The 13,165-nt window shown below is 40.7% G+C and overlaps 1 protein-coding gene across 3 annotated transcripts in view; it reads right to left on the bottom strand.

The window, feature by feature from the left end:
* Positions 1-3,983: 3,983 nt before the first annotated feature.
* Positions 3,984-13,165, bottom strand: part of ndst2a (N-deacetylase/N-sulfotransferase (heparan glucosaminyl) 2a) — a 33,313-nt gene continuing 24,131 nt past the window's right edge. For all 3 annotated transcript variants that reach the window (XM_072391519.1, XM_072391518.1, XM_072391520.1), the window contains 2 exons: positions 9,860-9,962; positions 3,984-6,878 (listed from right to left, as the gene is read on the bottom strand). In XM_072391519.1, coding sequence (XP_072247620.1) covers positions 6,753-6,878; positions 9,860-9,962 — 229 coding nt within the window. In that variant the 3' untranslated portion in view covers positions 3,984-6,752. The remainder of the gene's footprint in view (positions 6,879-9,859; positions 9,963-13,165) is intronic.

Below are 13,165 nucleotides of genomic sequence, written 5' to 3'. Positions count from 1 at the left end.
ACAAAGAAAGGATGAATCCACCTGCTTATACCTGCCATTTTAGAAATGTGAATCATTTCACTTATCTAGGAATTCAAATTGTTCCGAAACTGGAAGATGTGGTGAACTATAATTATAGTTCAATTATGACTGCCATATCCAAATCAATGGAGAGATGGTCGAGCCTCCAAATTTCACTGATTGGTAGAATAAATATACTAAAAATGAATGTTCTCCCTAAGGTTTTGTATTTGTTTCAGAATATCCCTTTGCCACCTCCATCAGACTTTTTCTTTAAAATAAAAAAACTATTTAACCAATTTCTGTGGAATAACAAGCGTCCCAGACTTCGCTTATCCCTTTTATACTTGCCCTTTGACACAGGAGGGCTGCAATGCCCTAATATGGTTTGGTATTATTGGGCAGCCCAATTAAGGACTATAATGTTCTATTATGTTGCAGAAAAGCCCCCCACATGGAGAAGTATTGAGTCACTCTCCCTCAAGCTTCCACTTCCCACGTATATCTACTCTGATAAATATAATAAACTCAAAAAGATTACTCTTAATCCCATAGTTAAAAACATGATTTATATTTTGCATGTCACTCGAAGATATTTGAAAGAAAAATCTCCCCTGGAAGACTTTTAAGTTTTGAGCAACTAATATCTAAATGTAATATCCCCCGAAAGCATTTTTTTAAATATATTTGCAGCTTAGGAGTTTTATCAGGTCTCATCAGAACAAGTTTACACAAAGTCCCCCGCTGTCCACATTAGAGAAAATCCTAAATAAAAACTCCTCTAGTAGAGGTATGATATCTGAATTGTATAAATTGCTGGCGACATCCTCTCCTGATTCCTCTCTTGCCAAGCTTAATGCATGGAGATCTGACTTACAGGAAGAATTGACAATGAAACAATGGAGTAAAGCGTGCAAGTTAGCCCAAACACAGACGGGTAGCTCTCGTCTAAAAATGCTGCAATTTAATTGGCTAATGAGAGTTACATTACACCAGAAAAACTTATTTTGGGAATTTTTGGAAAAGGTTAGAGTAATAATACAGGCGATTTTATCAATTAGACTGGTGATGGAACCCAAATTTTTCATACTGGGCTTATATCTTACAGAACATAACATAAGTTGCTTTGGGAAAATCTTCATAAATATGCGAATACTACAAGCAAAGAGAGTGATAGCTTTAACGTGGAAAAATATTAGCAAACCGAGTGTGACGCAATGGTTCAAAGAAATGTCTTTATGTCTACCGTTAGATAAAATTACATACACTCTAAAGGATAAACAAGAAACATTTCAGAAAATATGGGGGTGCTACATCCAGTATATTAAAAACAAAGATTTATCTGACTTACTGTGTGAAACAGGGACAGCGTAACTATTCCCTATACAGGACCACAATAATATGCTGCAACCTGAAGATTTACTTTACAACACCTGTAAGAACTCGCATGGACTTAAGTGCTCTTATTGAATGTACCTAGCGTTTGTATAATGTTGAATATGTATGTCTGTGTTCTTTGTATATCTCTGTCAAAACTTTGATAAATATATTGTTGAAAAAAATTTTCTTTTCCAAGACTCTATAAAGACACTTATAATGGACTTGGTGCTAAGCCGAAGCAACGTCAAACTGTTGGTATCCATGGAGGATATGTAACATCACCCGGAATAAAGTTAACAAACAGATTTTTACCACTGTCAGAGCCAAACGTGACTGAGTGTAACAAACAGAGAGACAGTACAAAGCAGCAGGAGGACAGAATAACTGTGCCGTGTGTCAAGTTCAAAGATACTCTTTTGCTTGGAGACGAAGCCATATCTAATATTAACATAAACAGAACAGTTACTTGCAGCAACAGTAAGAACTGGCAAACCATGGACTCAGCCGACTCAAAAGCCTTACTTTCTTGCATTCAAGCCAAGGAGGAACAGATTTCTCATCAAGAGCAGGAACTCTCTGCAGTCTGCGGGGGAGTGAGGGATCTCATCCACATACAGGAAGGGTTTCAGGCCTCCATTGGAATTCAAATGAATCTGCGGAATAATCAGTACCAACACCTGATGTGTCGTTTGGCTTCCCTCATGGTTTCTCCCTCGGCTACCGTGACAGCCCCAGTCACTGCTCCTCCACGGGCCAAAACTCCTGTCCTAACCTCCTCTCCTGTCCCTGCTCTCCACCTCACCTTGCAGTCTCATGGAAATCTTCCTACGTGGCGATCTCGTCTTCATGAAACTCCTGCTGTCAACTAGCCCTCTGTTGTTCCGGATGAACCCATGCAGCTGGGAAGAGCCAGACTCACTCCAGAGGAGAGACAGCGTCGCCAACGAGAGGGCCGATGCATCTACTGTTTACAGCTGGGTCATTTCTTGTCTTCCTGTCCAGTAAAAGACAGGGCTCACCAGTGAAGAAGACGGCGCTGGTGAGCCGAACCCCTTCCTCCACACATTCCTCTCGCCCCCTCGCTCAAGCTCAACTCATCACCCTTTCTGGGATTCAGGGGCTAATGAGAGTTTTATGGGCTGGGCTCTCAAACTCATTTCCTTGCCCGAAACTTTCCTCTCTGGAGCCTCCTCAAGCCTCCTTTCCTGCTTCCTCTGAGGATTCTGTGTCTGCTCCCATTCCCGAGGATCCTCCCTCAGCAGCTTCTCCAGATTCTGAGTCTCTGGACCTGTCCAGTGTTCCCTCTTGTTACCTCAACCTCAAGAAGGTTTTCAATAAGATTCGGGCTACGTCTCTACCCCCACACCGGCCTTACGATTGCTGCATTGACCTATTGCCTGGAACAACATTTTTCTGAAATCATCAAAAACTGCAGTAATAACTCTCGTGTCCTGATTGCTACAGTAAACAGATTAAAAAAACACTCCAGTTTCACTGCTTTGAGAAATCATTTCTACATCTAAGTGTAGTGAGTTTGAAATATTTTTAATGACAAAGTTCAAGGCATTGAAAAACAAATAATTTCCACAACAAAAATAACTACTCTGCAGCCAGCTGGACACCTATCACTGACCAAACAGTCGAAGAGATCATCTGCAGTCTGAGTTCGTCGACATGCTGCCTTGATGAGTTGCCCACTAGATTTCTAAAGTCTGTGCTGAGCAGTTTGTTACTACAACTCGCTCATCTAGTTAACATCTCACTTCAGACTGGAACATTTCCAAAGGCCTTAAAAACTACTGTCATTAAGCCTCTTCTAAAGTCTTGATGCCACAGTACTGAAAACTACCGACCCATATCAAACCTGCCATTCTTAAGCAAAGTCCTAGAAGTTGTATACCAACAGCTTTCTGGCTTTCTCCTGTCTAACAATGCTTTTGATACAATGATGATTTGATTCCAATCAGGCTTTAGGCGCCACCACAGCACTGAGACAGCTCTGATCAAGGTGACAAACGATATCCGCCTGAACACAGACGCAGGCAAAGTCTCAGTCTTAGTTCTGCTGGACCTGAGTGCTGCCTTTGACACAGTTGACCATGAGATCTTATTACAGAGGTTAGAAGACTGGGTGGGAATCTCTGGAAGTAGTTCAAGTCCTATCTTGAGGACAGGAAGTATTTTGTTGAAATTGGTAACTGTGTCTCAGACCAAATAGCTATAACCTGTGGGGTTCCCCAGGGGTCTATCCTGGGACCCCTATTGTTCAATCTGTACATGCTCCCATTAGGCCAGCTAATACGCAGCTATAATGTGTCCTACCACAACTATGCAGATGACACTCAGATATACGTGTTACTGACGGCAGGAGAACACGGGTCTGTAGATACATTGTGTCACTGCATCGAACAGATCAGTGTGTTGATGCAAAACTATTTTCTTCAGCTAAACTCAGAAAAAAATTAAATTATTGTCCGTGGCCCACAGAAACAGAGAGAAAGTGTTATCAGTCACCTTGAGACTCTCTCTCTAAAACCTAATAACCTGGTTAGAAAACTTTAAAAGTCACATTAAATCAATAACATCAGCAGCTTTCTACCATCTGAAAAAACATTGCCAGAATCAATGGAATAGTGTCTAAACCAGACTTAGAAAGACTAATCCATGCATTTGTCTCCAGGAACCAGATGCAGAGCTTAGAGCAAACTAGATTTATTTTCAAAATGAGAACAAAAAGCGCGGCTGACAAAACAAGACTGTGGTAACAGAAGGCAAAAACCTGACCTGACAAAACCTGGGAAGCGTGAACATGAATAATGAGAAGTGGTGTAATGATTCTGCATTGTACTGAGGGAAACCTGGAAACTAAATACTGTGGGGAGGTGATTGGTGATGACGTGCAGCTGTGGAACAGAAACAGGTGACTTGAGTGAACCTAACGTGACAGGGGAAAAAAAATGACCAGAAATTAACCTAAAACCTGAAAACAAGACGAGACAAAACCAAAACTCAAAACTTGACGTGACAGGAACAGTCTTCCAGAAGATGTGAGACAGGCCTCAACTCTGACAATGTTTAAATCCAGGCTGAAAACAGTTCTATTTAGCTGTGCATATGACAACTGAAAGTATTTTATCTGCATAATTGTTTTTTATGTTTTATGGAATGATTTTATTTGCATTCTTGTAATTTTATGTAGCTGTAAAGCACTTTGAATTGCCTTGTGTATGAATTGTGCTCTACAAATAAACTTGCCTTGCCAAGTTTTATGTAGTCCCTATTTCCAACATAGTAGTAACCACAGCAGACCCAAACCACTGCTGCTTGGAAATACAGTTAATTCTCCACATTTTTCCTCAATTTCATAATATATTTCCAATCAAGGACAAGAAAAGGGCTATATTTCATGACCACATCAGGTCAGCATCAGAAGTTCATTAAGCAATGTTCATCTTTAAAATGGCGTACATACTGAGTAATGAAAATAAATAAAAATCACACAGTAGACTCTGAAATTATATAGTTCCAACATTGTTAATTTAAGATCAAAGGGTGTTATGTAACTAGAAATATAGCTGCCATCATTGTGGATATTCCAACTTCTTTGAAGTGAAACAAGAAACCATTAGGATGGGCCTTTAAAATGCATTTGTTTTAAGCGAATTTCATTTCTAACTTTGCCGTTGACTATTTTCATCTTACATCAATGATTCTAATTCCACATCATCCACAATTTTTTTTTTTTTAAATGCAACTACTCTGAATAATCTGATACCCTGGTATTGGCATTGACAGCATATCTTCAAAAAAATTCTATGTCTTAAAGATTGAAAGCAAGGATTGAAAAGTTGTAAAATGGAAGGAGACCTACTGGAGAACATCCATAAAAACCCACCTTAGCACAGTGAATGAACTCAGTATAATGAAAATCCTCTCTAGCAGCATGCTAGCTACAGGCACCCTGAACCACATCTGCATTTTAGTTTTTGTGCAAAATCTAGAAATGGTATTTACACTGACCTGTCACTATTGATTAAATCCAGCTGGAATGTATGTGACAATAGTAAACAGAATGAAGATTAAGAGGAATAAATATATTCCTCATACAGTAACTGTTGGCTGGATCAGTAGGTAGACACGTGTGTGTGTAAACCTTGAATTATGAATCTTCACTAGAACAAATCAGAGCCTACACAAGTGAACTATGTCACTGTGAGCATTTACACCTGTGCCAAAGGGAGTTTGCATGGGCCTGCAGGATTAATGAGACATCTATTTGAAGTTTTTTAATTCTTGCTAAATTATGAGAAAGTGAGTAATTAATGCAACCATCATCTTGATGTGGGACCAACTTGTTTTAACTGGCTGTGGAGCAGGGTGGGGGGTATTACTGTATAATAACGATTGCGTAATTCCCAGTGGCTTTGAATTGTATTTTCACATGAAATGTATATCTCGTCTACAGTCAAAGCACCAAACCCTTAGCTGGGGACTGAGTGCAGTAGAACAGAAAGAAGCAAGAAGTCAAAGGAAATACTGTGTAAATCCTTGAATCTGTTGAGTCTGCCTATGGACTAGCAGAACTTTGAAAATGAGGAAAAACAGCATAAAGCTTTGGGCGTTACATTTGAGCAGAGCACTGTGTCATGTAAATACAGCAAACACAATAAGCCAGTGACAGGTTACAGTCTGTAACAGCAAGATTTGGAGTTGGATTTCTAAGGAGGTACATGTCTGGCTTTGGCGAAACTATCACAATTAGTAGACGATTATGTGGCAGGCTCTGTGTCAATCTGATGTTCAAGCACAATTGACGTTTAGGAATGAAAAGTGGACCAGGATTTGGGCTGTGTGTGCTGTCTGTTTTAGGCCACTTGCTGCTCTGGTTCTCATCTGCCCCCCCCACCATTACAATCATTCTTAGGAAGCAATGAGATGTACGAGTGTGCATGCTGGTCCTATGTCTTGTCATACATATGACACCCATCTCGGTCTGAACTTGAGTCCTCACTTCATAGCCGTTTCATCTGTTTTTATAATTCCAGATCTGTTCATCACGTTGAGCTTGGGACCCTTAGCTCATGTGTACAGCCTTGTCCTAAACACAGACTGGGACTGAAGGCCTCCTGGAGCTTGCAGAAGTTTGGCAACAAGTCAGGAGGATGGAGTCCACTTGGATCTATTTGGAAGCAACACTTTAACAAAGATTTCATGTTGTATAGTTCTCTTTTTCTTCCATGAAACCAGAGTACTAATAACATAAGCCAAAACATTATAGCTTAATGTGTTTTACTGTTGCTTCCAGATCAAGTAGTATAGTCTAATCTTCAGTCAATCTTGGCTTGACTCTAGATTTGGCTCGGCTTGTAGCATCAGCTCCAGCTGGTACTTTGGAGTTCTTGACGAAGCCAGGATGGCAGTGGTTGGCCCAACCGGTTCAGCAAACGTAGCAGCTCAATGTTGTGGTCACGGTAATACTCTGCGAGAAAGGCCCGCGACTGCAACACACACAGATGAGAAGAAGTCAGTGATCAGGAGAACTATAAAGGAGTGCAATAATGATTTAACAATGGGGTGTTCAAATGGTATTGACAAAGTTTGGTTTTGTTTTGAAGGAAAACTTAAAGTGCTGTGGGGATGGTTTTATTTCCAATTAATTAATTGTAATTTTTGCGACTCAATAATTTAACACTAATTATGCTCTACTTGTTCAGCACTTACTGATAGACCTATAACCCCAATAAGTTCCTTGTGAAGATGTTACTCTTTGAAATTCTTTCACACTACATATGATTTTAACAAAGGTTTTGTGGGGGTCGCTCCAACAAATTATTTCCAGAGCTGGTTCGCAGCCAGAGCAAAAAGAAGGTGCTAACCAACTTCTTACTGAGCCAGACCAAAGAACTGCTTACATCAGGGGCTGTGGGCGGGGTTACGGAGACCAACCAGACTGGCTGAGATATTTTGACCAGCAGGATTAAAATCCAGAACCACTGTAAAGTCTAATGTGCTTAATACAAGAAAGAGCAATAAAAAACAAGGATGTATTTTGGATTACCAGTCATGTCTGTGAACACTTCCCAATGTATCGCATTGAGCTGCATTCAATCACTTTCTATTTTTTATTTTAGAGAGTTTGGAGCTACATTTCTCAATATTATCAGGTATTTTAATTTTGTCAACTGACATTTATAGAGTTCTCTGAAACATCTGTGTCACTGTTCAGAAATACTGGGTAGCGTTTCGAAACATTAGTCAGCACTGTCGTTTAAAACACTGTTAAAAACTATACTGGTGATATTATGACAAACTAATCTGTTGCGGTTTTGTTGAAGATCAACTGTCTCCCTGCACTGTGGATTTCTACAGAAATTCAGATTATGCTAGTGGGAAGGTGAAACATATATTAGTGAAGACATCTGTCTTACATACTATATATTAGTAAGCCAGGACAGCAATGGACAAATTTAATTCAATTTAATTTACTACTAATGAAGTAACATGTTATTCACATAAAGCACTATGCCAAAACATAATTGTTAGAGCCATGGTGAACCCATCGCAGCTTCCATACAAATATTCAAAAGTGAGCAGACTACTTGATGACAACTTGCTCCTAAAATGTTTACTATAAAGTTTAAAATATGGTTCTTCTTCATAATTCTTTATTAAAAATTATTTAAAAAAAATTGGATTCTCAGGTATAAAACAATTCTCAGCTCCTCATCTGAGGAGCAGGATTTACTTACCAGGCATTACTGAAAGGGCAAGAAAATTCAATTAGATAGCGTTAGCTAGCATTAGCACAACGTCAGCTCCTGGCTCGAGGGAGCAATGCATTATGGTCCATGTTGACTGATCTAATGTTAGCTTCAATACACTACTTTTTGTGTACCACGTGACAGAAAATTAGAGCACTATACAGTTATAGAAAAGTTTCATGTAAAGTTTCGAAGTGGAGCGCAATGAACAGAGGGGTGACGTGTGCTCTTTTAGGCTGATAGAAGACCAGACGCACCGGTGCGTTCTGGACCATCTGCAGAGGTTTCACAGAGCAGGCTGGGAGACCAGTTAGGAGAGCATTGCAGTAGTCAAGGTGGGAGATGACCATGGCCTGCACCAGGAGCTGGGGGGCATGTTGTGTTAGGTATGGTCTGATCTTTCTTATGTTTAACAATGCGAAGCGGCACGATCGAGTGATGGTTGCCCTTATTCAAGCTCTTTATATGATTACCATGACCTGAATGACTGATAATCTTCATCAACATCCTGCATACCTCGGTTATTAAAAAAGTTAATTGAGTTACTGTTGCCTTTCCATTACATTCAACCAGTCTGGCTATTGTTCTCTGACCCCTGGAATCAACAGAGCACTTTCACCCAGAGAACCAACAATCGCTGTAAAGGTTGTCTTCTTTGGACAATTCTGAGTGACTCTGAATCACAGCAGATCAGTTTCTGAAATACTCAGACCAACTCATCTGGCAAGAACCATGCAACATTCAGAGCTACGTAAGTCAGGTTTAATTCCCATGCTAACATTGTGAAGGTCCTCTTGATCATTTCTACATTCCTTAAAAATTTAGTTGCTGCTATGTAATAAGCTGATAAGATATGTGTGTTAAAGAATTAAACAGGTGTATCCTATGAAATGACTAGTGAGAAAGGCAAAAAGATAGTTTAGCCAAACCATAATATGCCCTTATTGGTAAGTTTGATCTTGAAGCAATATCTGTTTATTTGGGCCTACAGAATTCAGGTGGGCTTATTTTTCCATGTTGTTTAAATGGTGGTGTGCAGAAAACAATTCATGCCACATGTGACAAAAACTGTACACAGTTTCTTAACACTGTTTTAAATCAGCACCATACTAAACCAAATAAATATATGTATAGGAAAACCAACACAAAAAAAGAACACTTTGCACTAAGGTGAGTGATTTGCATATTTTTTACATTGGGTTAACTAATTGGATTTTACAGTGTATGCAGATGTGCTGCATGCTGCAAAAGGCATGAGAAGCAGCCCTCTTGTACACACAGATGTCAGCAAAGAAATTGCGATTGATCCAACAAACCAAAAGGAAGTATACAATTTTTTATTTTTTTTTTTTTAAATCTAGTTAACAAATATGTTCTTTACTGTAAGTGCAATAAAATCCTTGGAAATGAGAAGCCAGAAGAAATCCTCTGTTCAGAAGAGATATGTCCTGCCACTAATATGTTTTAATAACCATATCATACTTATCGCTAGAAGTTGTAGCAATATGAGATGTTGCTAAAAAGGCACATAGCAAGTATGGCTCTGTCACTGTCATGGGCATTTCTAAATGAATGAAGCTGAGAGGAACATTAATGTATATGTGACCAAAGCCAGAATTACTGAATGCTGTAGCTTTTACAGTCTGATGCAGACACTAGAAGGACTTGAGTAATTGAGGTGTGACAGTGGTAGATGAGTGTGACAAAAGTAGATGTACCTCAGAACTCATCTCTGGGTACTTTCTGCCTTTACTCTTCCCCAGACATTTGGCTCGGCCTCCTTCCACTCGCTGACACCAGAAACCTTTGCTGTCATCATACCTGCAGATGGTAAATATTTTACATTTCACAAAGGTTTTGTGGAAACATTTCTTCTCCAAATGCAGGCTAAGCAGAATTAAACAGCAGATTGGTATTTCTGTACATTTATCTATTACCAAAACATTTATCAGTAATAAGATGGAAAAAGGGTGTGGGGTTGTGTATTGATTGAGTTTAAAGTAAATGGCTGACAAGTCCGTGTTATAACAATTATCAGGTAGTAACCCTGCATTGCTATCACAGAAAAGCACTGCACCAATTCTGGCTCCCACTAAGATTTACTTCAACAGATGGATGATCTATACAAACAATCATAAGGCATATCTGCAAGTGGCACTGATGCTCCGAGCAGTTAAATTTAACTGTACCGTCTCACAAAAACTGTTTCAAAATATGAATCCCCAGTCAGTCTGATAAATAGTCTTCTCACTGCATGTTCAAAATGGGACTCCTCTACTTTCACTGGTCCTGTCCTGTTTGTAAGGAAGAGGGATTCTAGTTGAACTTTATGTGCCTCTGAGTCCAATCAGCATGTGTGTGAGAGAGTCAGAAAGCAGGGCAGTACACACCATTATTCCAACACTGTCAGATCATTTGAAATTGCCAACATGTTGTTTGAAAGCGTTCGCATATTACTATATCTCTTCTATTTATTGAATATAAACACACAAAGAAGAGTAGCAGCAATTATAAGTTGTGACAGCTGCGTGAAAAGGGTTTGCTGTTCAAACCACTGTTTCCATCATCTGTTCTAGTCTCTGCATGTTCAGGCTCCTTCAGCAGAAAAACTGCCTCTGCCAACATGCTTTCCATCTTTGCAGAGCAAAGATGTGGATATGTCTGTGCTTTAGAACAATCGGTAGATTATCAATTTTTTGCTCCGATTCACAGCTTTATTATGCGTCTGGCTGCAGCTCATCTTTACCTCAGCTCATTTGAACACAGCACCTCATTCTCAAAAAAGCACAACGTACTCTTTATTCAGAAGTGTTGGCTAATTATTGACCTATATCCAATCTCCCTTTTTTTGTTTAAAGTTCTTGAAAAAAATAGTTGCAGCTCAACTTTGTGATCATTTACATAGAAATAATCTGTTTGAAGAGTTTCAGTCAGGATTCAGAGTGCATCATAGCACAGAAACAGCACTGGTGAAAGTTACCAATGATCTCCTCTTAGCCTCTGATAGCGGACTTGTTTCTGTGCTTGTCCTGTTGGATCTCAGTGCTGCATTTGATACGATCGATCACAGCATTCTGTTACAGAGACTTGAACATGTTATTGGGATTAAAGGAACTGCATTAGGCTGCTTTAAGTCATATTTATCTGATAGATTCCAGTTTGTTCTTGTAAATGAAGAATCTTCCTCACACATTGGAGTAAGTCGTGGAGTTCCTCAGGGTTCTGTGCTTGGATCGATTCTTTTTACTTATACATGCTTCCATTAGGTAACATTATCAGAAAGCATGGCATAAATTTCCATTGTTATGCTGATGATACTCAGCTGTACTTATCTATGAAACCAGATGAAACCAATAGGTTGGTCAGACTACAAGCCTGTCTTAAAGACCTGGATGACTCAGAACTGTCTGCTTTTAAATTCAGACAAAACTGAAGTTGTTCTCTTTGGACCTGAGCGCTTCAGGGAGAAATTGTCTAGTTATATAGTTACTCTAGATGGCTTCTAGGCTTCTAGTTCTTGGCTTCTAGTTCTACAGTGAGGAACCTTGAAGTTATTTTTGACCAGAATTTATTATTTGACGCACATATAAAACTGTTTTCTAGGACTGCCTTCTTTCACCTTCGTAATATTGCTCAAATCAGGAACATCCTGTCTCAGGGTGATGCAGAGAAACTAGTTCATGCATTTGTTACTTCAAGATTGGACTACTGTAATTCCTCATTATTGGGCTGTCCCACATATTCTCTGAAAAGCCTCCAGCTGATCCAAAATGCTGCAGCCAGAGTTCTGATGAGAACTAACAGGAGAGATCATGTTTCTCCAGTTTTAGCTTCTCTTCATTGGCTCCCTGTTAAATTCAGAATAGAATTTAAGATTCTTCTTCTCACATATAAAGCTCTTAATGACCGAGCTCCATCATATCTTAAAGATCTCATAGTTGGATATGGATACTCGCAGCCGAGTGTGAAGCGGCTGGGATGAGAATCAGCACCTCCAAATCCGAGACTATGGTTCTCAGCCGGAAAAAGGGTGGAATGCTCTCTCCGGGTCGGGAATGAGATCCTTCCCCAAGTGGAGGAGTTCAAGTATCTCGGGGTCTTGTTCACGAGTGAGGGACGAATGGAACGGGAGATTGACGGGCGGATCGATGCGGCGTCTGCAGTGTTGCGGGCTCTGCACCGACCCGTCGTTGTGAAGAGGGAGCTGAGCCAGAAGGTGAAGCTCTCTACTTACTGGTCAATCTACGTTCCCATCCTCACCTATGGTCACGAGTTGTGCGTAGTGACCGAAAGAACAAGATCGCGAATACAAGCGGCCGAAATGGGTTTCCTCCGCAGGGTGTCTGGGCTCTCCCTTAGAGATAGGGTGAGAAGCTCAGTCATCCGGGAGGGGCTCGGAGTAGAACCGCTACTCCTCCGCATTGAGAGGAGTCAGATGAGGTGGCTCGGGCATCTGGTTAGGATGCCCCCTGGGCGCCTCCCTGGGGAGGTGTTCCGGGCACGTCTCAGTGGGAGGAGCCCCCGGGGGAGACCCAGGACACGTTGGAGAGACTATGTCTCTCGGCTGGCCTGGGAACGCCTCGGGGTCCCCCCGGAAGAGCTGGAGGAAGTGGCAGGGGACAGAGACGTCTGGATTTCTCTGCTCAAGCTGCTGCCCCCGCGACTCGACCCCCGGATAAGCGGCAGATGATGGATGGATGGATGGATAGTTGGATATTTCCTCAACAGAGCACTTCGCTCCCAAACAGCAGGTTTACTTGTTGTTCCCAGAGTTTCTAAAAGTAGAATGGGAGGCAGAGCCTTCAGTTATCAGGCCCCTCTCTGTGGAATAAGCTGCCAGTAAATGTCCGGGATGCAGACACCCTTTCCGCTTTTAGGATTAGGCTTAAAACTTTCCTTTTTGATAAAGTTTATAGTTAGGGATGGCTCAGGTAATCCTGAAACATCCCATAGTTAAGATGCTATAGGCTTAGACTGCTGGGGGACCTCATCTCTCACACCTTTCCTCACTTTGCTCTCTTTTT

This window comes from Leuresthes tenuis, unplaced genomic scaffold, assembly GCF_036924035.1.
Source record: "Leuresthes tenuis unplaced genomic scaffold, fLeuTen1.0.hap1 SCAF_8, whole genome shotgun sequence".
NCBI lineage: Eukaryota > Metazoa > Chordata > Actinopteri > Atheriniformes > Atherinopsidae > Leuresthes > Leuresthes tenuis.
Note: the sequence above shows the minus strand (reverse complement) of the source record. Positions and strands in the feature narration are given on the sequence as shown.